We start from the raw sequence: 22,567 nt of genomic DNA on the forward strand, positions 1-22,567 counted from the left end.
ACTTCTACATCCAGTTGCCTACATTTCCCAATCGTGAAGTCATAACACATGCATACAAATGAGCACAACACGCTGTACAAATGTGTTATTATTACTGCTATTGTTGTTGGTTTGCTTTTCAAGCTCCACCACAGAACTAATGACCAACCAAGTAGGTGGGACCTGGGTGGTTCTCCTTCCTTTTCTGGAGGAGATTCCCGAGGCGCAGGCGCTGATGACCAGGAGGCTGTGCTTTGTCCAGGAGCTCCAGGGCCTGAGGACGGGCGATGTGGGGAGGGGGTTCTGAGAAGAATCTGCAAATTGCCGCTGTGAGGGCTGTGAGACGAAATGAGGCTCGTAAAATACCTCGAGTCTCTCTCGTCCTCTTCCTCTGAGAGAGCTGATGAAATAAGGAAGAGAGAAGAAACCGACTTTGACGCCCGCCTCGCCCGCCCCACACAACTAACCCAGATTTAGGGACGCTGGAGGGACTCGTGGAGGCAGAGCTGGGTCCAAAGGTGAGCTTCTGGGGAAACCGCAAATGTTAACACGGTTCCAACTGCTGAGTTTCCCACCTCCTGCATCCTTGCGAATTCCACAGATGGTGAGCATCTTGCCACTTTCTGGGACCACAGACCCTTACATCCCCAAGCCCTCAGAGTCCCAGAAGCTCAAACTCTCCCTTCCATTAAAGAATCCCACACCACTTCTCTCCAGTCGTCTAAGCCTATAGTCTTCAAATGGGGGACATGAAGACTTGCCCAAGGGTACTCGGATTTGGGAGATATAAGGGACTTAATCTCCAGATTCTCAATTTTCCCAAAATTTGTTTTCCTCAGTAAATTCCTGCAGTAGAGCTTCTCCTTCTTCCTTTTCTCTTTTACAATAGACTTTCTCCCTCTTAAAAAAAAAAAAAAAAAAAAAGGATACTGTAGTTCTCAATCATGAAATCTCCTGGGGATAATGTTACCTTGTTTTTTGTTTGTTTTTTGGTTTTGTTTGTGTTTGTTTTTGTTTTGACCACTGGACTGCCAGGGAATTCCCTTACCTTGTCTTAAATAAAGAGACATGTAACCTATTTCTTTCAAGGCACCATAAGCACCACCTCGTCTATCTCATTTAAAATGTACTTTTAGGTAGTTCCCTGGCCATCCAGTGGTTAGGACTCTGTGCTGCCAAGCAGGGTGCCAGGGTTTGATCCCTGGTCAGGGAACTAAGATCCTGCAAGCTGAAACATAGAAAAAAAATGTACCTTTAATATTAACAACTATGAAAATGTGTACAATCTTTATGCTATTTAATCAGTTCTGCTCACATAATTGTAATGATAACCCAGAAGAAATTTTTCTAAAAAACTAGAGTCTTATGGTCACAAGAAAGAAAAATATTTTTCATCTCAATTAATATATATGTTTATGTAGGAAAGAGTGATAGATTGGTCAATAAAAGACTTTCAAGTATAAAAGCATAAAATTGTCTGTGGAGAAGTAGAATGGTAATAGGAGTTCTAGGAGAAAAGAGAATGATGGAAGTAGAAAAGAAGGATTCCCAATTATATTTTTAAACGAGTGGTGGTGAATATCAAGTCACTCTGATATTTCAACTCCCCTGGACACACAAAAGATGGATTTAATTGTTTTATTTTAAAATGTGAATATTTTTTGTATGCCAGGAATTACATCCTTGAAACAATGTTAATGTATGATGAAAAGTTTTAGGTGCTTACTTAAAAATACTTGAGGAGTATAAACTTTTTCAAAATTAATTCCCGGAGTATAGGTGCAGAAATTTTAAGATAGCTGCTCTCAGCTCTCCAAGTGTCCCTCCAAAGCCCCCATTTCCCCCTTTCTCCCCTCTCACCTCCGTGGCAGGGAAAGAGGACGTTTATAGGAAAGGCAGTCACAGTTCCAGCTCCTCCTCCATCTGAGGTGTTCTCAGGAGCCAGTCCCCAAACTTTGCCCATGGTAACAGCCACAGCAGCTTATAAACAGCCTCCAGCGTCAGTAGTGTCAGGACGAGGACCAGGAAGATGAAGAAGGCCTTGTCCATGGCCTGCCGCAGGGGACCCCTGGGAGGAGAGGGCCTCCGGGCAAACGCCAGGAACACATCCTCCTCGTCCACATCACCCTCCTCCTCAGCCATCCTAACCCACAGTGTGACAGCTGGCTGGAGCACGGAGGCTGGGATGGAAGCCCTTACTCAGCCTTGCCAGGATTAAGGGGCGTGGTGTCGGCAAGTCCTGCATCTGCCGAGCTTGATCCTAATTCCCCCAACCAAGAGAAAGAAAGGAGAGGAGGGCCTCTGAGCCTTTGGAACAGTCAATGCAATGTGAATGGTCTGGATTAAACAATTCCTAAAGTCTGTCCAGCTTTACCGTTTTATAATTCTGTGTTTCGGAAGCTGAAGGCTCAACAGAGACATGCCAGCTGGAGCTGCCCAAGTCATTCTGGGCCTCTAAGCTTAAGGCTCAAGGTCTTGGGCCCCTACAGACAGAGTGAGCAAGTGGACCTAGTATGCTACTGTGAGCCGCTCTCAGTCAAGCACCTAAGGCCCTTTTCAGCTTTACATTGGGTGGTTGGGGGTGGGTGGGTGGTGGGGACACGCCTAACCTAGGTGGGGTTGTGGGGGGGGCAAGCAGCGGCAGCTACAGTCCACGCAGCCGCGTAGTTCTTCCCCAGGTCTGCAGGCCCCCGAGGTTGCGGCGCTGAAACCCCGCACTCTCGCTTAGTGACTTCGAAGACGATTATATCAATCATTGGACTGCAGGAGCCAGGGCGGAGGTTTATAAAAAGAGAAAGAACATGATTGGCCAGCGGTGCGAGACTTAACTATTGGGGCAATAATAAGGAAGAGCGAGCTTGTGCGCGAGGGGCATGGTGTGAGAGTAGCTGGTGGGAAATGTCCAAGAGGCTGTCTTGTGGCACGGGTTGAAGGCCTTTTCTTGACCCTGTTCCCCAGGCACTGGCCTGAAAGTTCATGAGGGAAATCGAAGTCCATATGGAGACCGGCCCACACCCGCCCCGTAGGTGGTGGTTGGGGGGTGGAGTGTGGACAGCGGAGGAAAGGGTCCATAGTGAACCTCATATCTGGAGCCTCTATGGTCTCTTACCTAAACTCCAGTTTGATCTTAATAAGAAGACATTGTTTTCTTGGGAAGAACTTGTATACCCCAAAATGGTACAAAGGATGTCACAGGTTTTTTGTTGTTGTTTTTTAAATATTTGTTTATTTATTTTGGCTGCGCTGGGTCGTAGTTGTGGCATGCTGACTTCGTTGAGGCATACCTGCAGGATCTAGTTCCCGACCAGGGATGGTACAGTGCCCCCTGCATTGGGAGCGTGGAGTCTTACCCACTGGACCACCAGGGAAGTCACAGTTTTGTTTAGAGTCAACTCGTATTATCGTTTGCTACCGCCACAGGAGGTCATTACGAGTCAGAAAAAAAAACTGGACCAGGGTGCAAACTAATCATTTATAAGTTGTGTTAATTAAACAAGGAGGCCATCAGACTGAGGGGCTCTAATGTCATGGCGGCCTACTTAAGCAAGCCAAAATCTAAACCTGTAAATGCCTCAAGGTCATGTAATCAAGATGCCACGGGAGGGAATTCCCTGGCAGTCCAGTGGTTAGGACTCAGCACTTCCACTCCAGGGGGCACAGGTTCTATCCCTGTTTGGGGAACTAAGATCCTGCATGCTGGGAGGCACAGGCAAAACAAAACAAAACAAAAAAACACTAAAGGACAACCAATCACACACAGCCAACTGGGCTAAGCTATAGCCAATCAAATAATTTCCTTTCTCTGTTTCCACACTTTCTCCATTTAAGTTTTTCCTCTGGCTGAGGTCTGAGGAGCACGCATTACCACTTCTGGTTTGGCACGGCCCCATTTGAATGCATTTTTTGCTCAAATAAACTTAAAATTTTAACATGCCTCAGTTTACATTTAACAGTTGTGTGATGGGGACCTTGGGCCAGTCACCTGAACTTTCTTTACTTTTTTTATAAAATTGAAAAAGTCTTGCCTCACAAAGTTGTCAGGAGGGACAAACGAAATAAGATTTTTTTTTTTTTTGTAAATTATGAAGTGCTGTGTAAACATAATGTATTAATTTCTGATACCCTCACTGTGTCTCAGGCAAGTTTGCAATAAAGCCACCCAAACACCTTTATCATCTCCTTATAGTTCCTTCCCCATGGTAGGTTCAGCACTAAGATCTTGTGTAATACATAAATTCAGCACTTTATTGAATTTAAAAAAAAATTTGAAGTAATTTCAAACTTACAGAAAACACTTAAGAACAGTATCGAGAACTCTGGTATCCTTTCCACCCTGATTCCCCATTTGTCAACATTTGGTTATATTTGCTTATTTCTCTCAACCCCAATATAACCATCTATTATGGGTTGAATTGTGTCCCTTCAAAATTCAAATAGTGAAGCTCTAACTCCCAGTACCTCAGAATATGACCTTATTTGGAAATAGGGTTTTTGCAGATGTAATTGGTTAAAATAAAAGGAGGTCATACTGCAGTAGGGTGTACCCTTAATCCAATATGACTGATGTCCTTATAAAAAGGAGAAATTTGGACACAGACCAGCATACGTCATGTCCAGACCAGAACATCACGTCCATACCAGCATACGTCAAGACCAGAATGTCATGTGAATGTGAAGGCAGAGTTAGGGTTGATGTGTCTACAAGCCAAGGAACGCCAAAGATTGCCAGCAAACCACCAGAATCTAGGGGAGAGGCATGGAATAGACTTCTGTCACAGCCCTCAGAGAGAACCAACCCTGCTGACTCTTTGATTTCTGACTTCTAACCTTCAGAACTGTAAGAAAATAAATTTCTACTGTTTAAGCCGCCCCGTTTGTGGTACTTTGTTATGGCAGCCCTAGCAAACAAATACACCATCCTAATCAGGAAATCAACACCACTATCCAATTATAGGTACAATTCAGATTTCATCAGCTGTCCCATTAATGCCTCTGTCCTTTTTGGTCCAGGATCGCAGATCGCATTTGGTAGTCACATATCTGCAGACTCCTTCAATGTGGGCAGTTTGTCTGTCTTTCTCTTTCATGAATCAGTTTTAAAGAGTACAGGGTTTTCATTTCTGTACAATGTCTCTCCAACCTAAGTGCATGTTGGGGCAAGAGAGAAACGATGTGGCCTTTGTGTATCACATCAGAAGTTGCTGGAGGCAAACCGTCTCACTCCTGATGCTGTCAAACCAGTCTGGCAGGTTTTTCACCGGAAAGCCATAACTGTCCCTTTGTAATTCCTAAGTATCTGGCACAGCACCACATCTCCACCACCTGCCTTAGCATCCCTTTATGACTCTCATCGGAATAAGCATGATGATGTTTATTTTTAATTTTAGAATTTATTTATTTATTTATTTTTGGCTGTGTTGGGTCTTCGTTGCTGTGCGCGGGCTTTCTCTAGTTGTGGTGAGCGGGGGCTACTCTTCGCTGTGGCTTCTCATTGTCGTGGCTTCTCTTGTGGAGCACGGGCTCTAGGAGTGCAGGCTTCAGTAGTTGTGGCATGTGGGCTCAGTAGCTGTGGCTTGTGGGCTCTAGAGCTCAGGCTCAGTAGTTGTGGTGCACGGGCTTAGTTGCTCCGAGGCATGTGGGATCTTCCCGGGCCAGGGCTCGAACCCGTGTCCCTTGCATTGGCAGGCAGATTCTTAACCACTGCGCCACCAGGGAAGCCCGATGATGTTTATTAAATGGTGATTTTTTTTTTTTTTTACTCCGTCATTTCTTCTTCAGTTTTCAGTCAACAATCGACTATAAAAGAACATTTCTTTCTCCCTGATTTATTCATTTATTTATTTATATCATATGGACTCACGGATTCCTATTTTACTCAATAACTTGTAATCCATTACTACCATATTTATTTATATTGCCTGGACCCATGCATTTCTATTTTATTTAGTTAATTGTAGTCAGTTACTATCATCATTAATTTCATGCGCAAATTATCCCAAATTTGGGAGGCGCCAGACTCTGGGATCCGTGCCGCCTGGCGCCCACCATTCCCACAGGAGAAGATGGGAAGCCCATGGGCTTGGTGGTGCAAGTGGAGTTCACAGGCCACAGCCGCAGCAGCTGCGGCATCGGAGCTAGAGGCTGCTACAGCAGGACTGGAGGCCACAGAGTGCCCCAAGGGCCCCCAGCTGGTGGGGGGCGGGGAGGGGGGTGAGGGCTTCCCTGATACTGGCTCGGACCACTCTACTTGTCGTCAGGCACCACGGAGGAGGAGCTCCTGCGCAAGCTGGACAAGCAGCTGGACATCCTGGCGCTGATGGAGGTGAAGATGAAGGAGATGAAGGGCAGCATCCTCACCTGTGTCTCACCGAGGCCAAGCTCCGTGAAGAACTCCTCGAGAGGGATCGGCTGCTGGCTATGGCTGTCATCCGCAAAAAGCACAGGATGTGAACGAGTCCCATTTCACCCTTCGGGACTCCCAGACACCTAGCAGCTTAGTGGGGACCTTAGGCCGCCGCTGTTGAACTCCCTCATACTCCTGGGGCACTGGTTGACAGTACTGAGGCTTAGGGCAGTTGAACTCTTGCTGGTGACCTGGCACCCTCTCTTGTTTCCTCCTGAAACAAGGTCCTGAAGTCTGGGATCTCAGACTCTGCACTGGTGACACCAGCAATTATGACTTTGTCTACCCCTCCCCACCGTCACCCCCACCCCCAAATTTACGTTGCAGGTTCTGGTGAAGCAGAGGCTTCAGAACCATTGAACTTGAAACTTATCCCCTATGGACACAGGCAGGATGCCCAAGGACTATGGGTTTGGGAAGACAACACCTTGAGTTTGGCCAGCAATCAGAACTCTTCCACGTGTAGTGATAAGAGATCCAAGTAACATCAGTTCTACTTTTTGTGCTTTTCCTTCCCACGTGCAGCCTGTGCTTCTGATAGGGACTGGCAGATCTGTGCCTCTCCCTCCTAGGACCTCCCTCCCAGGAGGCTACCTACAAGGCAATCTATGGGATCTCAGTGGAGATCCAGCTTGCCAAGGACTTAAGTCTATGCTGTTATGTTTGCTACAAATTCTGTTTTCTGTACAATTAGTCAGATTAAAGTTTTCACTATGTTTGTTTGGCAAAATGAATTAAACAGAAAGTAAGGTTAAAAAAAATTATCCCAAATTTGGCAAATGAGAAAGTGCTTCAAGTTGTTTCCTGTGTCCTTTTGCAATGTCTACAACATTATTTGATCATTTCCTTACTTTCTGGTACAAGAGGTAATTCAGGCTCAATTTGTACTTTTCCTGACTTAGCCCAGGAATCAACCATTTCTTCAAGAGGCTCTGGCTTCTTTTTTTTTTTTTTTAATAAATTTATTTTATTTATGGCTGCGTTGGGTCTTCGTTGCTGTGTGTGGGCTTTCTCTAGTTGCGGTGAGCGGGGGCTACTCTTCATTGCAGTGCGTGGGCTTCTCATTGCGGTGGCTTCTCTTGTTGTGGAGCACAGGCTCTAGGCTTCAGTAGTTGTGGCTCGAGGGTTTTAGAGAGCAGGCTCAGTAGTTGTGGCTCATGGGCTTAGTTGCTCCACGCATGTGGGATCTTCCCGGATCAGGGCTCAAACCGGTGTCTCCTGCGTTGGCAGGCGGATTCTTAACCACTGTGCCACCAGGGAAGCCCTCTCTGGCTTCTTTTAACAAAGGATAGTATCTGGAAACCAAGATGTGGGTGCCAGATATCTTCATTGCTACTATGATGCCATTGTTCCTAGGCCTTCTCAGCAAATAGAGCTAGGAAATATATGAATGTATATATGTATACACATACATACATACACACACACACCTAACATACCACCCCAAAACGTGGTGTAAAACAACCATTTTATTATGCTCATGGAATACTGTGTCAGAAAGAACACAGTAAGGATGGCTTGTCTTTGCTCAGTGATGTCTGGGTCCTTATCTGGGGAGACTTAAAGGCTGACGGTGACTTAACCACTGAGAGCTGGGATCATCTGGAGGCATCTTCTGTCACATGTCTGGCAGTTGATGCTAGCTGTCAGCTGGCTCTCTGCTGGGGATGTTGGCCAGAACACCTACGCTTGTCCTCTCCATGTAGCATGAGCTTTTTCACAGCCTGGCAACGTTGAGGTAGTTAAAATTCTTACATGGCACTCATGGCTCCAAAAGCATGTTGAAATGAGTAAGGCAGAAGCTGTATAATCTTTTCTGAGCTAGCCTCAGAAATCATGCAGTATGACTTCTGCTGCATTCTGTTGGTTATAAGACAGTTACAAACATGTTTAGATTTAAGGGGAGGAGGTATGGACCTCATAACCCAATTCTTTTTTTAAATTATTTTATTGAAATATAGTTGATTTACAAAGTTGTGTTAATTTCTGCTGTATAGCAAATTGATTCAGTTATACATATATATATATTCTTTTTCATATTCTTTTCCATTATGGTTTATCACAGGATATTGAAATAGTTCCCTGTGCTATACAGTAGGACCTTGTTGTTTATCCATCCTATGTATAATAGTTTGCATCTGCTCATCCCAAACTCCCAATCCTCCCCTCCCCCACCCCCCCATCCTTGGCAGCCACAGTCTGTTCTCTATGTCTGTGAGTCTATAAACCAACCTCTTGACAGAAGAAATGGAAAGAGTTCAAGACAAGGTAGTAGATGAGAAAGACAACAAGAGTACAGCCAGTCCTTTCAAAGAATGTTGCCTTAAAGGGAAGGAAAGAAATGCAGCATAATGTAGAAAGAAATGTGGGCTCAGAGGAAGGATATTTAAAATGGGCATATTTTGGTATTTTTATATGCTGATAGGAATGACAGAGTAGACAGGGACAGGCACCAGGGAGTGCAATTGTAGGAGTGATGCTCTTGACTGAGAAGGACTGGGATTCAGTGCACAAGTGGAGGGGGTGACCCTAGATAGACACATTTGTGATGCCTGGAGGGAGACAGAGTCTAAGGGTAGAAATGTAGGAGAAGGTGGGAAGTGGAAAAAGAAGTTCTCTTCTGTTGTCCCTGGTTTTCAGTGAACTAGGAAGTAATGTCATCAGCTGGGCATGAGGGAGTTGATTTGAGGAGAGAAAAGAAGGTGCCCCAGGGCAAGAATAAAAATGGAGGCTCACATATCATAGGTCTAAATTTTTTAAAGTTAATCATCAAGCTAATAAACTGTTAGGTATGTTCTTTACTCTTACTTTGCCAAGTCTACTTTCATAACAACAAAAGAATGTGTGTAAAGCAACACAGTTGAAAAACTATCAAAATGACTACATTTAATTATTATCGCATGTATCTAGGTATTCTTTTGGTGGGCCAGATATGGCTGGATGAGTAACAAAATAAAGATGTGCATTACTGGAGAAAGAATAGTCTCTTCAATAAATGATGCTGGGAAAACTGGACAGCCAACATGCAAAAAAAAAAAAAAAAAAAGAGAGAGCGAGAGAGAGACTAGACCACTACCTCACACCATTTACAAAAATCAACTCAAAATGGATTAAAGACTTGAATGTAAGACCTGAAACCATACAACTCCTGGAAAAAAGCATACACAGTATGCTCTTTGACATCAATTGTAGCAATATCTTTCTGGATATGTCTCCACAGGCAAGGGAAACAAAAGCAAAAATAAACAAAGGAGACTATATCAAATTAAAAAGCTTCTGCACAGCAAAGGAAACCATCAGCAAAATGAAAGGACAACCTACCAAATGGGAGAAGATATTTACAAATCATATATCTGATAAGGGCTTAAAATCTAAAATATATAAAGAACTCATACAACTCAAAAACTATTTGATTTTTTTACATGGGCAGAGGAGCCAAATAGACATTTTTCAAAAGAAGACACACTGATGGCCAATAGGCGCATGAAAAAGATGTTCTACATCACTAATTATTAGGGAAATGCAAATCAAAATCACAAGATATCATCTCATGCCTGTCAGAATGACTATTATCAAAAAGGCAAGAAATAACAAGTGTTGATGAGGATGTGGAGGGAGAAAAGGAACTCTTGTACATTGTTGGTGGGAATGTAAACTGCTACAGCCACTGTAGAAAACAGTATGGAGATTCCTCAAAAAATTAAGAATAGAATTACCATATGACCCAGCTTTTCCACTTTTGGGTATTTATCCCCAAAATATGAAAACACTAATTAAAAGAAATATGCACCCCTGTGTTTACTGCAGCATCATTTACAATAGCTACTCTATGGAAACAACCTAAGTGCCCACTGGCGGATGAAAGGATAAATAAGATGTGGTGTATGTATATTAAATGGAATACTATGCAGCCATAAAAAGATGAAATCTTGCCATTTGAGACAATATGGATGGATCTTGAGGGTATTCCACTAAGTGAAGTAAGTCAGATGGAGAAAGACAAATACTGTATGATTTCACTCATATGTGGAATTTAATAAATAAATAAATAAATAAATAAATAAATAAATAATGAACAAACCAAACCAAACAAAAACAAACACGTAGATACAGAGAACAGAGCAGTGGCTACCAGAGGTGAAGGGATGAGGGGAGGGTGAAGTGGGTAAAGGGGGTCAACTTTATGGTGATGGATGGAAACAAAATTTTTGGTGGTGAGCACACTATAGTGTATACAGAAGTAGAAGTATAATGTTGTACACATGAAACTTATGTTATAAACCAATGTTACCTCAATTTAAAAGAGACATGCATTATTTACAAGTTAATAAATATATATTTCAAACCATTTATTTTTCTTATCTTCATTTTTGCAAAGTCACTAATTATGTTGTTATAATTGAGATTTTCATATAATCTGTGTTCTATTAACGGTAATGGGCTAAAGAATTTAAAAGTTAAATGCAGGACTTCCCTGGTGGCACAGTGGTTAAGAATCCTCCTGCCAATGCAGGGGACACGGGTTCAAGCCCTGGTCAGGGAAGATCCCACATGCCGTGGAGCAACTAAGCCCATGAGCCATAACTACTGAGCCCACGTGCCACAACTACTGAAGCTCACGTGACTAGAGCCCATGCTCCACAACAAGAGAAGCCACCACAATGAGAAGCCTGCACACTGCAACGAAGAGTAGCTCCTGCTCGCCACAACTAGAGAAAGCCTGCACGCAACAATGAAGACCCAACGCAGACAAAAATTAATTAGTTAATTTAAAAATAAAATAAAAGCTAAATGCAACTGACTTCAAACTTTAAATAATTTGAATATATTTTCATGAAGACATATAATGAAGTTAATGTAAAATTAAAATTATTATCATCTTTCAAATGTTATTTTTCTGATATTTAAATCATCTATTAAAATTGAAGTGTAACTTGCAAATTATACTGTATAAATATTAAAAGCTATTTATAGAAAGCTGCCATTTGAAGGGAGGGCTTTCCTGGTGGCGCAGTGGTTAAGAATCTGCCTGCCAATGCAGGGGACACAGGTTTGAGCCCTGGTCCAGGGAGATCCCACATGCCACGGAGCAACTAAGCCCATGCGCCACAACTACTGAGGCTGCACTCTAGAGCCCGCGAGCCACAACTGCTGAGCCCATGTGCCACAACTACTGAAGCCTGAGTGCCTAGAGCCCGTGCTCGCAACAAGAGAAGCCACTGCAATGAGAAGCCTGTACACCACAAGGAAGAGTAGCCTCCGCTCACCACAACTAGAGAAAGCCCGCGAGCAACAACGAAGACCCAACACAGCCAAAAATAAAATAAAATAAATTAATTAATTTAAAAAAAAGAAAGCTGCCATTTGAAAATTTAACTTTTTGAAATTTTAATTAAATCCTATGAAATATTTTTATAAAAATAAAACTATTCAAGTATTAGATAACTATTTAGTTGCCAGTGTAACTTCATGTGCCATATTTGTTATACATACATATGCATATATACAAATTGAAGAGTAATATTAATTGTTTAGTACAGGAACATGTTCCTCAGCCACTGTGGGCAACTGTGACCCTACTGGGAAAGGATACATCATTATGTAAGAAGGTACTGCATTCATACTGACTGAGAGAGAAGGTTTGACAAGTTAATTGATTTGTCTTTTCTGTTACTTAATCACTATCACTGCTAAATTCTCCCTGCATCCAAAACAAGTGGCCATCTGCAGGGTCAGCAACAGCAAAACCTATGAATCTTCACGGCATTTGGTCACCATCACCTCTTGTTTCAATGATAGAGGACAAGAGGTAAAGAGACACATTTCCTTGCAACTTGAATAGTGTTAATTATAACAGCAGATGTTTAGACTTATGGTCATGCTGTGTCTAGTAGGCCTTCTAAAATGGCTCCCAGTGATCTCCACCTTCTGATGGTTATGCCCATATGTAATCCCCTCCGCTTGAGTGTAGACTGAATCTAGTGACTTTCTTCTTTTTTTTTTTCCTCTCTTTTTTGCCATGCCGCGTGGCTTGTGGGATCTTAGTTCCCCGACCAGGGATTGAACCCCAGGCCCTCAGCAGTGAGAGCACAGAATCCTAACCACTGGACTGCCAGGGAATTCCCACTAGTGACTTGCTTCTATTTATTTATTTTTGGCTGTGTGGGGGTCTTTGTTGCTGCGCACTGGCTTTTTCTAGTTGCGGCGAGCGGGGGCTATTCTTTGTTGCGGTGCGTGAGTTTCTCATTGCGGTGGCTTCTCTTGTTGCGGAGCGCGGGCTCTAGGCATGCGGGCTTCAGTAGTTGTGGCACACAGGCTCTAGTTGTGGCTTGCAGGCTCTAGAGCACAGCCTCAGTAGTTGTGGCACACAGGCTTAGTTGCTCCACAGCATGTGGGATCTTCCCGGACCAGGGCTTGAACCCATGTCCCCTGCATTGGCAGGCAGATTCTTAACCACTGCGCCACCAGGGAAGTCCCCTAGTGACTTGCTTCTAATGAATAGAATTTGGCAAAGAGTGACGGGAGGTCAATTCTGAGATTAAAAGTCATGACTTTTGTCTTGTAGGCACTCTATTGCTGGCTTTGAAGAAGCAAGCTGCCACTTTGGAGAGGCCCACATGGCAAGAAACTGAGGGTGGCCTCTGGGAAATAGCCAAAAAGAGACTGATACCTTCAGTCCAACAACCTTTAAGGAACTGAATCCTGCCAACAATTCGTGGAGCAAGATTAGAAGCAGGTCTTTCCCCAACTGAGCCTTCAGATGAGATCACTGGCAACATCTTGATTGCAGCTTCATGGGAGACCCTGAAGCAGAGGATCCAGCTCAGCTTCTCCCAGGTTTCTGACTGACAGAAATCATGAAATAATGTGTGTTGCTTTGAGCTACTAGTTTGGGGGTAATTTTATATAGTGAGAGATAATTAATACACTGTGCCAGAATTAAGTGTCAGATCCTTAGTAACAGAGATACCCCTATGTCCCTTCGAAATTGTTTGTGTGTGTTGACATGCAGTGTCCTCTTAAATGTGGGCTCAAGGCAGAGTCCCTTCTTGCCTGGGTGTACTAATAGTACCAGGACTAGTTCATCAGTCTTCAATTTTTTTGCTTGCATGTTCCCTAAAAACATTTTGGAAAACTATGTGACCTCCTGCATATCTTTTACTTCATATCTAATTTCTTTCCTTGTAAATTTAAATAACTACAAACAGTGTAAAAATTTTAGTATCTTGTAAATATCAACATTTAAAAATAAGACTGTTTATATTACTGTTTTAAATGTAACCAATAGAACCTAAATGCCATAGCTTTTTTTTTTTTTTTTTTTTTGGCTGTGCCACGAGGCATGTGGGATCTTAGTTCCCCAACCAGGGATTGAACCCGCGCCCCCTGCAGTGGAAGAGCAGAGTCTTAACCACTGGACCGCCAGTGAAGTCCCAGTGCCATAGCTTTTTCATATTCAACGTCATCCTTTCAAAAAACATTTGAATCGGGACTTCTCAGGTGGTCTAGTGGTTGAGACTTCGCCTTCCAATGCAGGGTTACAGGTTCAATCCCTGATGGGAGAGCTAGGCTCTCACATGCCTCAGGCCAAAAAACCAAAAAACATAAAACAGAAGCAATACTGTAACAAATTCAATAAAGACTTTTTAAAAAATGGTCCACATCCAAAAAAAAAAATCTTTAAAAAAACCCAGATAAAACATATGAATAAACTCTTCTTCAAAAGCTGGACATTTTACATTATTTACTTTTTCCTTGAATTCATATTTCATTCACTTCCACTACATAATTTTTTCTTAATGTATTTTATATGTGAAAGTCTTGTATTGATCTTTCTATATTTCTCTGTAACAAAATATATTTTTAAAAATTAGTTCTTTTTAATTTCTTTTAACCATAATACTCTAAATGTTTAAACTTTTCTTTTGGATTGAACTATTAGCAACAAAGCAAATTGATCAAAATCACATAAATATATTATACATTTTGATAGATATCAATAAACATAAAATTTTATTCACAATGCATCTTTTAATGGGTTTTTAGCTAGTTCTGTATTAGGGAAGAACAAATATGACTCCATATTAGATCTGTTCCTTTTACTTTTTTCTTTTATTTATTTATTTTTAATTTTTATTTATTTGTTTTTATTTATTTATGGCTTGTGTTGGGTCTTCGTTTCTGTGCGAGGGCTTTCTCTAGTTGCGGCAAGTGGGGGCCACTCTTCATCGCGGTGCGCGGGCCTCTCACTATCGCGGCCTCTCTTGTTGCGGAGCACAGGCTCCAGACGCGCAGGCTCAGTAATTGTGGCTCACGGGCTTAGTTCCTTCGCGGCATGTGGGATCTTCCCAGACCAGGGCTCGAACCCGTGTCCCCTGCATTGGCAGGCAGATTCTCAACCACTGCACCACCAGGGAAGCCCTCTTTTATTTTAAAAAATTTATTTATTTATTTATTTTTGGCTGCGGTGGATCTTTGTTGCTGCACGTGGGCTTTCTCTAATTGTGGTGAGCGGTGACTTCTCTTGTTGCAGAGCACAAGCTCTAGGCACATGGGCTTCAGTAGTTGCAGCATGCAGGCTCAGTAGTTGTGGCTCTTGGGCTCTAGAGCACAGGCCCAGTAGTTGTGGTGCATGGGCTTAGTTGCTCCACAGCATGTGGGATCTTCCCAGACCAGGGTTCGAACCTGTGTCCCCTGCATTGGCAGGCGGCTTCTTAACCAGTGCACCACCAGGAAAGTCCTCCTTTTACTTTAATCTTTATGCTCTGTTTCCTGTGCTTAGTCATGCTGGCTCTGCACCTTTTGTAAAAGAATGTTGCCTATAGCTTCAAGTATACAGGATAGCCTGACCTTGACCTGACCTGAACACAGAATAACATTTGTCTTGTTGGAGGTTTAGAGGAACATCATGACCTGTGAACTGACCTACCTGGACAGCTGCAAGAACAAACGATCCCACACCAAGAAGTTTGCAACAACTAACCACGCCCTTCCCTCATCTTGCCTTTAAAAGGGCTTTGCTGGGACTTCCCTGGTGGTCCAGTGGTAAAGACTCCACACTTGCTTCCACTATATGGGGCACGGGTTCAATCCCTGGTCGGTGAACTAAGATCCCGCATGCCCTACAGTGTGGCCAAAAAAAAAAAAAAAAAAAAAGGGAAAGAAAAAGGCTTTGCTTGAAAGACTTTGGGGAGTCTGGGCTTTTTAAGGCATGAGCCACCCGTCTCTTTGCCTGGCCCTGCAATAAATCTTTCTCTGCTCCAGACTCTGACAACAATAATGTTCTGGTATTGTTTGGCCTCACTGTGCCTCAGGCACATGGGCTTGCTTTAGGTAACAGTTCATGTATCATTGAATCGTAAGAATAGCATAGCTGAAATGGGACAACCTTCAGTAACAATTCTCTATCTATTTTTTTTTTCATCAGAATAAAAGCTGAGAGTTCTTGTTCACATAAATAAGTAAATGGGAATGGAAATACTTTTATTATAGCAATGACACTCACTTCTTTGAACTCCTTCTGAATTATATGCCAAAAATCACATAATGAGCCATCATTAAATGTATTTTAATGATATTCAAGTTGAAAACTCAATTAGATTCTCTTTTAATTTTCTTGAAAGCAACGAATTGAAAACCACCTGACTTGCTAAAGGATTCATTACTCAATCATTAGAGTCATTTACTTTCAAAAACAATATTTCAAATATTTCAAATTGTACTTTTGTTTAGCAACTCAGATGTTTTTATATTTCCCCATCTTGGGAGAATGGCAAATGGGCAATGGCAAAAGAGGAGGAGAGAAATGAAAATATGCACAAAAGTTCGCAGGTAAATCAGTTTTAGGAAAAGGATATACAGAAATAGAGAATGTGAAAATGGATACATTCATAACTGGCCATGTCTTCCTGTCCCTTGTAGGACTTTGTGTATTCCTTGGAGTCTGCACACTCCAGGGTGAAGACCACTGGACTAGGGACATGTAGTATGATTGTCAGCCAGCACAAGGTCTACTTGAGACTTAACCAAAAATTCAAAGTGAGACCAGTCAGCATGATGTGTGTTTTCCTTTCCCTCCAGATACGTTCAGCCACGTGCATGCAATGGCAGAGTTGGCAGAGTTAGGACTTTGCCAAGAGTGCTGGGAAAGGATGAAGGAGCAAAGGAGTCAAGGCTGTATGCAAAGTAACATCAGGATTATTGGTGAAGTCCAGACAGGAAGGTGAGTCCTAAAATTTCCAGTTCTTAAGGATGAACTCTCCCAGGGTAGCAAAATGAGAAGAGAAGGGGGTTCAAGCTTTGGACAGCTCCAATATTTAATGTCAGTGGGGCAGGAGATAGATGGGCTCCAGGCTAGGCATTTACAACTGGCCTCCTGTTTGCATTTCCTGAAACTTCGAAATAGGAATAACAACAGAAACAGGGTAAGTAGCCAGGCTTTGTCTCCTGAGGACACTTTAAGATAACAGTCATGGCAGGAACAGAGAGGGGCTAAACCCTGTTTGAGTGAAAGATCAAGAGGTCCTATATTTCCCATCTTTGGGGCAAAGGAGACACTGAACATGCGCAGAAAGGCTCCTTGGGGGTCAAAAAGGAGGGCTCACCACCCCAGAATAGGTGATGCCAAGGGCCCCCATAGGCCTCTGGGCTGGAATCCATCTTGGAAAAAAGTTGTGCACGCAAGTTGGGGAGGGTCCTAGGACAGGTCAGGTGTGGAAAAAGAAACCAGATAATTGGCCAAAGGTAAACAAAGACTGGGAAGAGCCACCCTGTAGAAATGATTTAACTGCCTCTTTACTGCACTCCTCCTCATTAGGGAGGACACCCACACCCTTTCTCCCTAGGTGTGTTATCTCTGCCTTGCTTCTGTCTTAACTAAACAAACTGTTTCTCTGTGTGCTCTCCCACTTGTTGTGCTGTGTCTCTAATAATAAACTTCATACCTGTTTTTACAGTTTTTGTCTCCTTGAGAAATGCATTTTTCAGTGGAGGCAAGAGCCAGAGAAAATTTACTTCTAGCCTCTAGCCCTTGCTGGTCTAGTGGCTAGGATTCCTGGTTTTCATCCAGGCTACCCTGGTTCAATTGCTGGGCAGGGAACTAAGATCTTGCTTCAAGCCACCACTCACTGCTGGTGCGTCTCCAAGATCATCAGGATAAAGAAGGCAATGGAGGTCAAGAGTGATCACAGAGGTGGATATTAGAAAGTGTTGGGTCTTGGAGGCCAAGGAAAGTGTCCCAAGAAAGTGGAAGTCCACTTATCTGGTGCTGGGGAAATCAAGTAAGAGGAGGTCTGGAAATGTATCGTATTTAGTTACATCCAAGTCATTGGGGGATTTAGGAGAGTAAGAGGCAGAAGCCCAACTGGAGTGGGTTGTGAAAAATGAGTGGGAGGTGGGGGATGGGAAAAGCCAATACTAACAATTCTTATTTGGATGTGAAAAGGAGGAGGACAATAGGATTATTCTTTATCCCTTTTATTTGTTTTCATTATAATGTTTACTGCAGTTTATAATATATATATATATATATATATATATATACACACATATATATATATATATATATATATATATATATATATATATATATATATATATATATATATATACACACACACATATTGTCTTCTCTGCTTTATCTGTGGGTCTCCTTTCTCAAAACTGGAATCAAAGCTCTATGAGGCTGGCAACCAACACTGTCTTGTCCAGTCTGTGCAGTATACTGGACACATAGAAATATTTTTGAATCAGTTGATGAAAACACCAATGCTAAACAAAAGGTTTACAGAAGTAGTCCATCCCCAAACAAAGGTATATCTGGATCCAAGGACAAATTTGTGCTTCATTTCTTTTTGTTTTTTTTTTTTTTTCTGTGCTTCATTTCTTTGAACGTGAAAGTAATTTTAAGCTCTTTTGGTTAAATCTTGAGAATTGGACATTCAAGTTCCTCTCACCTCATGCCTCAAACCTCCCTGAAATGGGATAAGAAAGGCACAAAGAGAACAGGGGAAGAGACAATATCAGACAGAAGACAACATCTTAATTGGAAACCTGGGGGAGCTGAGAGAAGAGTGATGACTGACCTTGTCAATCTGAAAAAGCAAAACATAAGGGTGAGAGCAGGAGCTGTGGGCAACAAGAAGCAATTCCTGAGGCAGAACTTCAGGAAGATGTAGGAGTTTCACAGCTCTAGTTTCCTGTGAAAGCAGAGGTGCAAGGGGAGGATGGATTAAAAGTTTTTGAAGAAGCTGAGATACCTGCAGTTAATTCCCCCCACAGTTGGTAACCAGGCAACTCCCAGGCCAGCCCATCATGCTGGGAGAAGACTGGGGAAAGGCCAAACCAGACAGATTCTGGCCTTGGGGACACCAAGCCCAAATGAGAGCAGAGAGGAGGCTCTATACTGAACACAGGGGCCTTTAGTGAAGACCTATATCCCAAGCAGTGAACCACCAGCCCCCTTTCCCCATTTGGTTCCCAGAAGACTGACAAGCCACTCTCACCCCCCAGGAGGCAACTGACTCCCTCAAGAAAAAACACCCACAGATATTGACGTTTGAATGTGATTCAAAAAATTTGCCATCCTCTGTGCAGGAAAGTGCGGAGTCCTAACCACTGTCCTGCCAGGGAATTCCCATGATTCAAAAATTTAAAAGTCTGGATTCCCACTCAATTACTCAAGGCCACTAGTTCCCACCTAGGTTCCAGAGTGGCCCACCAGCTTGTGGGTGTCTCGCTTTTAAATAGGAGTGCTCAGGTCAGGACCACCATATACTGTATTTGAGGGAGACTTTGGACATGAACAAAAAATCAAAATAAAAAGTTAAAAAGAGGCCGGTGGGCGGCGCCGGCTGGAGCTCGCCCGTCACAAGATGGCGGCGGCCATGTGGGCCGCAGGCCCCGGGCCCGGTTCGCATCCAGGCGGCCCGCGGTGGCGGCCGGCCCGTGGTCTGTCCTCGTGGTCACTCCCTCCGCCTCTCCCGCCTTGCCCGGGATGGATCTGCCCGCGGGCCTGGGCACGGCGGAGCCCAGCAACGTCCAGGTCTTCCTGACCAAGTTGTGGATCTTCGTGAGCAACCAAGACACAGACGTTCTGGAGCCCGAGCAGCAGCAGCGTCCACGTGCTCCACCAGGGCCCGTTTGCCAAGGAGGTGCCACCTAAGTCCTCCAAGCACAGCAGCACGGCCAGCTTCGTGGGGCAGCTCAACATGTGTGGCTTCTGGAAGGTGGTCCGCATTGAGCAGGGCAGCCTGGTCAAGCCAGAAGGGGACGACACCGAGTTCCAGCACCTGTGCTTCCTGCGCGGCCAGGAGCAGCCCCTTGTCAAGAGGAAAGTGACCAGCGTGTCCACTCTGAGGAGCGAGGACATAAAGATTCCCCAGGACAGTGTCACCAAGCTGCTGACCGACGTGCAGAGGATGAAGGGGAAGCAGGAGAGCATGGATTCCAAACTGCTGACCGTGAAGCAAGAGAACAAGGCCCTGTGGCGGAAGGTGGCTGGCCTGCGGCAGAAGCACGCCCGGCAGCAGAAAGTCGTCAACAAGCTCATCCAGTTCCTCATCTCGCTGGTGCAGTGGAACCAGATCCTGGGGGTGAAGAGAAGGATTCCCCCTGATGCTGTACGACAGCTATTCCATGCCCAGTACTCCCTGGAGCACATCCACGGCCCGGGGCCCTACTCGGCTCCGACCTAGCCCACAGTGGCCGCAGCCTCTGTTCCCCAGATGCTGTTGCCAACTCGGGACCCATCATCTCTGACATCACTGAGCTGCCCCAGTAGCCCCTTGGCCTGTCCAGGCAGGAGCGTAGACGACGAGAGGCCCCTGTCCAGTAGGCCCTTGGTTCGAGTCAAGGTGGAGCCCCCCAGCCCACCTCGGAGCCCCCGGGCAGAGGATGCTGGTCCCGGGCACCCGTCCACCATGGTGGATACGCCCCTGTCCCCAGCCACCCTCATTGACTCCATCCTGTGGAAGAGCCTGCGTCGGCTGCCTCGGCCGCACCCTTCACGGACGCGGGGGCGGAGGGGGGGAGGGGGTGCCCCCTCTCGCGCCTGCCCGCCTCGGCCCCACCCCCCATCCCTCCCAGAAGTGCCTCAGCGTAGCCCGCCTGGACAATTTGACTCGCGCTCCACAGATGTCTGGGGTCGCCCGCTTCTTCCCCTGCCCCTCCTCCTCTCTGCGTGTTTGAGTCCAGCCAGGGGACCGAGCTCAGGGACCACTTGGACGCCATGGACTCCAACCTGGGCAACCTGCAGACCGAGCCGACTGGCCACGGCTTCAGCGTGGACACCAGTGCCCTGCCGGACCTGTTCGGCCCCTCAGTGACAGTGCCCGACAGGAGTCTGCCCGACCTTGACAGCAGCCTGGCCCGCGAGACCCCCAGGCCTCGCGAGGCAGAGAGCAGCAGCCCTGACTTGGGGAAGCAGCTCCTGCTGGACCCGGGCTACGTGGACGTGCGGGGCAGCGGTCTACCGCTGCTCTTAGAGCTGGGGGAGGGCTCCTGCTTCTCGCAGGAGGACGACCACGCCGACGACCCCACCAATCTCCCTGCTGATGGGCTCTGAGCCCCCCAAAGCCAGGGACCCCACTGTCTCCTAGAGGCCCGGGTCTGGCCATGGCCCCCCAGACCAAGGGTCCGGCCCCGTGTGCCAAGGCTTGCTTGGGGCTTCACAGCCACACTCGGACTGACTAGTACACGGGTGTTCCTAGAACTGTATTTTGGATTTTTACATGAGAAACCCCCTTTCCCCTTCCGTAGAGATATACAGATACATATACAGATATACAGATATACAGATACATACGAGATACAGATACATATACAGATATACAGATATACAGATACATACGAGAACGGACGGATGGATGGACAGACGGACAAGACAGGCAGAGATCTATGAACAACGGGCTCTGTCGCAAAAAACAAACAAACAACAACAACAAAATACAGAGTAAACAGAGGCAGAGAGAAGAGGGGAATGTCACATAAACTATAATAAACTTCCTTATAGATAAGCTAGAGTATCTATGAAAGAAGAACAGGATGCTGTAAAAAATCAGCAAGGAGGTGCTGTAAGATGATCAACAGTATATGAGGAATAAAACCTTAAGGCCAACTTTAAGATCCAGATTTTTCTTCTTATGAGGGAAAGAAGCTACTGGTATTTAAAAAACAACAGCTGTCATTATTATCCTTAGCTCAACCAACCAAAAATGGTATGTATCTTCTTTTTCTGTCTTGAAAATGAAGGGAGTCTCTAAAGAAAGAAATGTGTCTTTTTCTGAGAAATTACTGTTTGTTCTGGTTATTTCGGAATTGTATTGGTTTGACACTGCAATTAATTTACAAAGGAATTCTTCCTATTGAATAGGTAACATATGTGCAAAATCCCAAAGGGAGAAAGGTGCATCGCTTGTTTTCTCGTGTCCTGCAGCCACCCAGTTCACCTCTCAGGAGCCAAACTCTTTTACTGGTTTCTCCTGCATCTTTCCAGATAGAGACAATTTACTGTGAAGCCAACTATGCTTCTGCATCAGCGTCCCTTGCTTGCTTAGGCCCCTTCCCAGGCCTTGTAGCTAATTTTGTATTTGTACTTTTTGTATTCTTTTTCTTAAAAAGGGCCACCAGAATTGTACAAGTTTCAGAGCCCCTCAAACCTGAATCTGCTAGCTTCCAGAGACAGTGTCTTCATATACAAGCGTGTATTGGCATATATTCTATAAAAATACATAAACAGTAGTATATCATATTCATTGTTCTCTGCCTTGCTTCTTTACACTTCATATCTTGAAATCAGTATTTAGAAGAGTTGCCTCCTTTTTAACCATTGTGTTACATTCTATTGTAGGGATAATGGTACTTTTATGTAAACATTCATCTATTGATGAATAATTGAGTTATTTCCACTATTCTACCAATACACACGGTGCTGCAATGAATAACCTTGTATGTAATTCACAGTCAGGGTGACCATACCTGCAGGTGTCTGGGGTAGTCCGTGCTTGTAACAGTGCTCCCTTAGATTCTCAAAAATGTCCAGTGTAGATGTATATTCTTTGAAGGAGAATCACTAGATTAAAGAATATGTAAATGTTTAACTTCAGTAGATACTATAAAATTGCTGTCTGTAGAGGTTGCACTGGTATACCCTCCCATCAACGGGTGGACAGTACTAATTTCGTTCCC

General features: G+C 44.3%; 1 protein-coding gene and 1 pseudogene across 1 annotated transcript; one reads left to right on the forward strand and one right to left on the reverse strand.

The window, feature by feature from the left end:
- Positions 1-234: 234 nt before the first annotated feature.
- Positions 235-22,101, forward strand: LOC137773812 (heat shock factor protein 1 pseudogene; annotated as a pseudogene).
- On the reverse strand, positions 1,879-2,121 carry SMIM40 (small integral membrane protein 40). The gene has a single exon (XM_068557569.1). The coding sequence runs from the start codon at positions 2,119-2,121 to the stop codon at positions 1,879-1,881; it is 243 nt and encodes an 80-aa protein (XP_068413670.1).
- Positions 22,102-22,567: the final 466 nt, after the last annotated feature.

Source organism: Eschrichtius robustus, chromosome 12 (assembly GCF_028021215.1).
Source record: "Eschrichtius robustus isolate mEscRob2 chromosome 12, mEscRob2.pri, whole genome shotgun sequence".
Lineage (NCBI taxonomy): Eukaryota > Metazoa > Chordata > Mammalia > Artiodactyla > Eschrichtiidae > Eschrichtius > Eschrichtius robustus.

Coding starts and splice junctions, on each gene's coding strand:
- SMIM40 (XM_068557569.1), bottom strand. CDS start 2,121: ATGGCTGAGGAGGAGGGTGATGTGGACGAGGAGGATGTGTTCCTGGCG.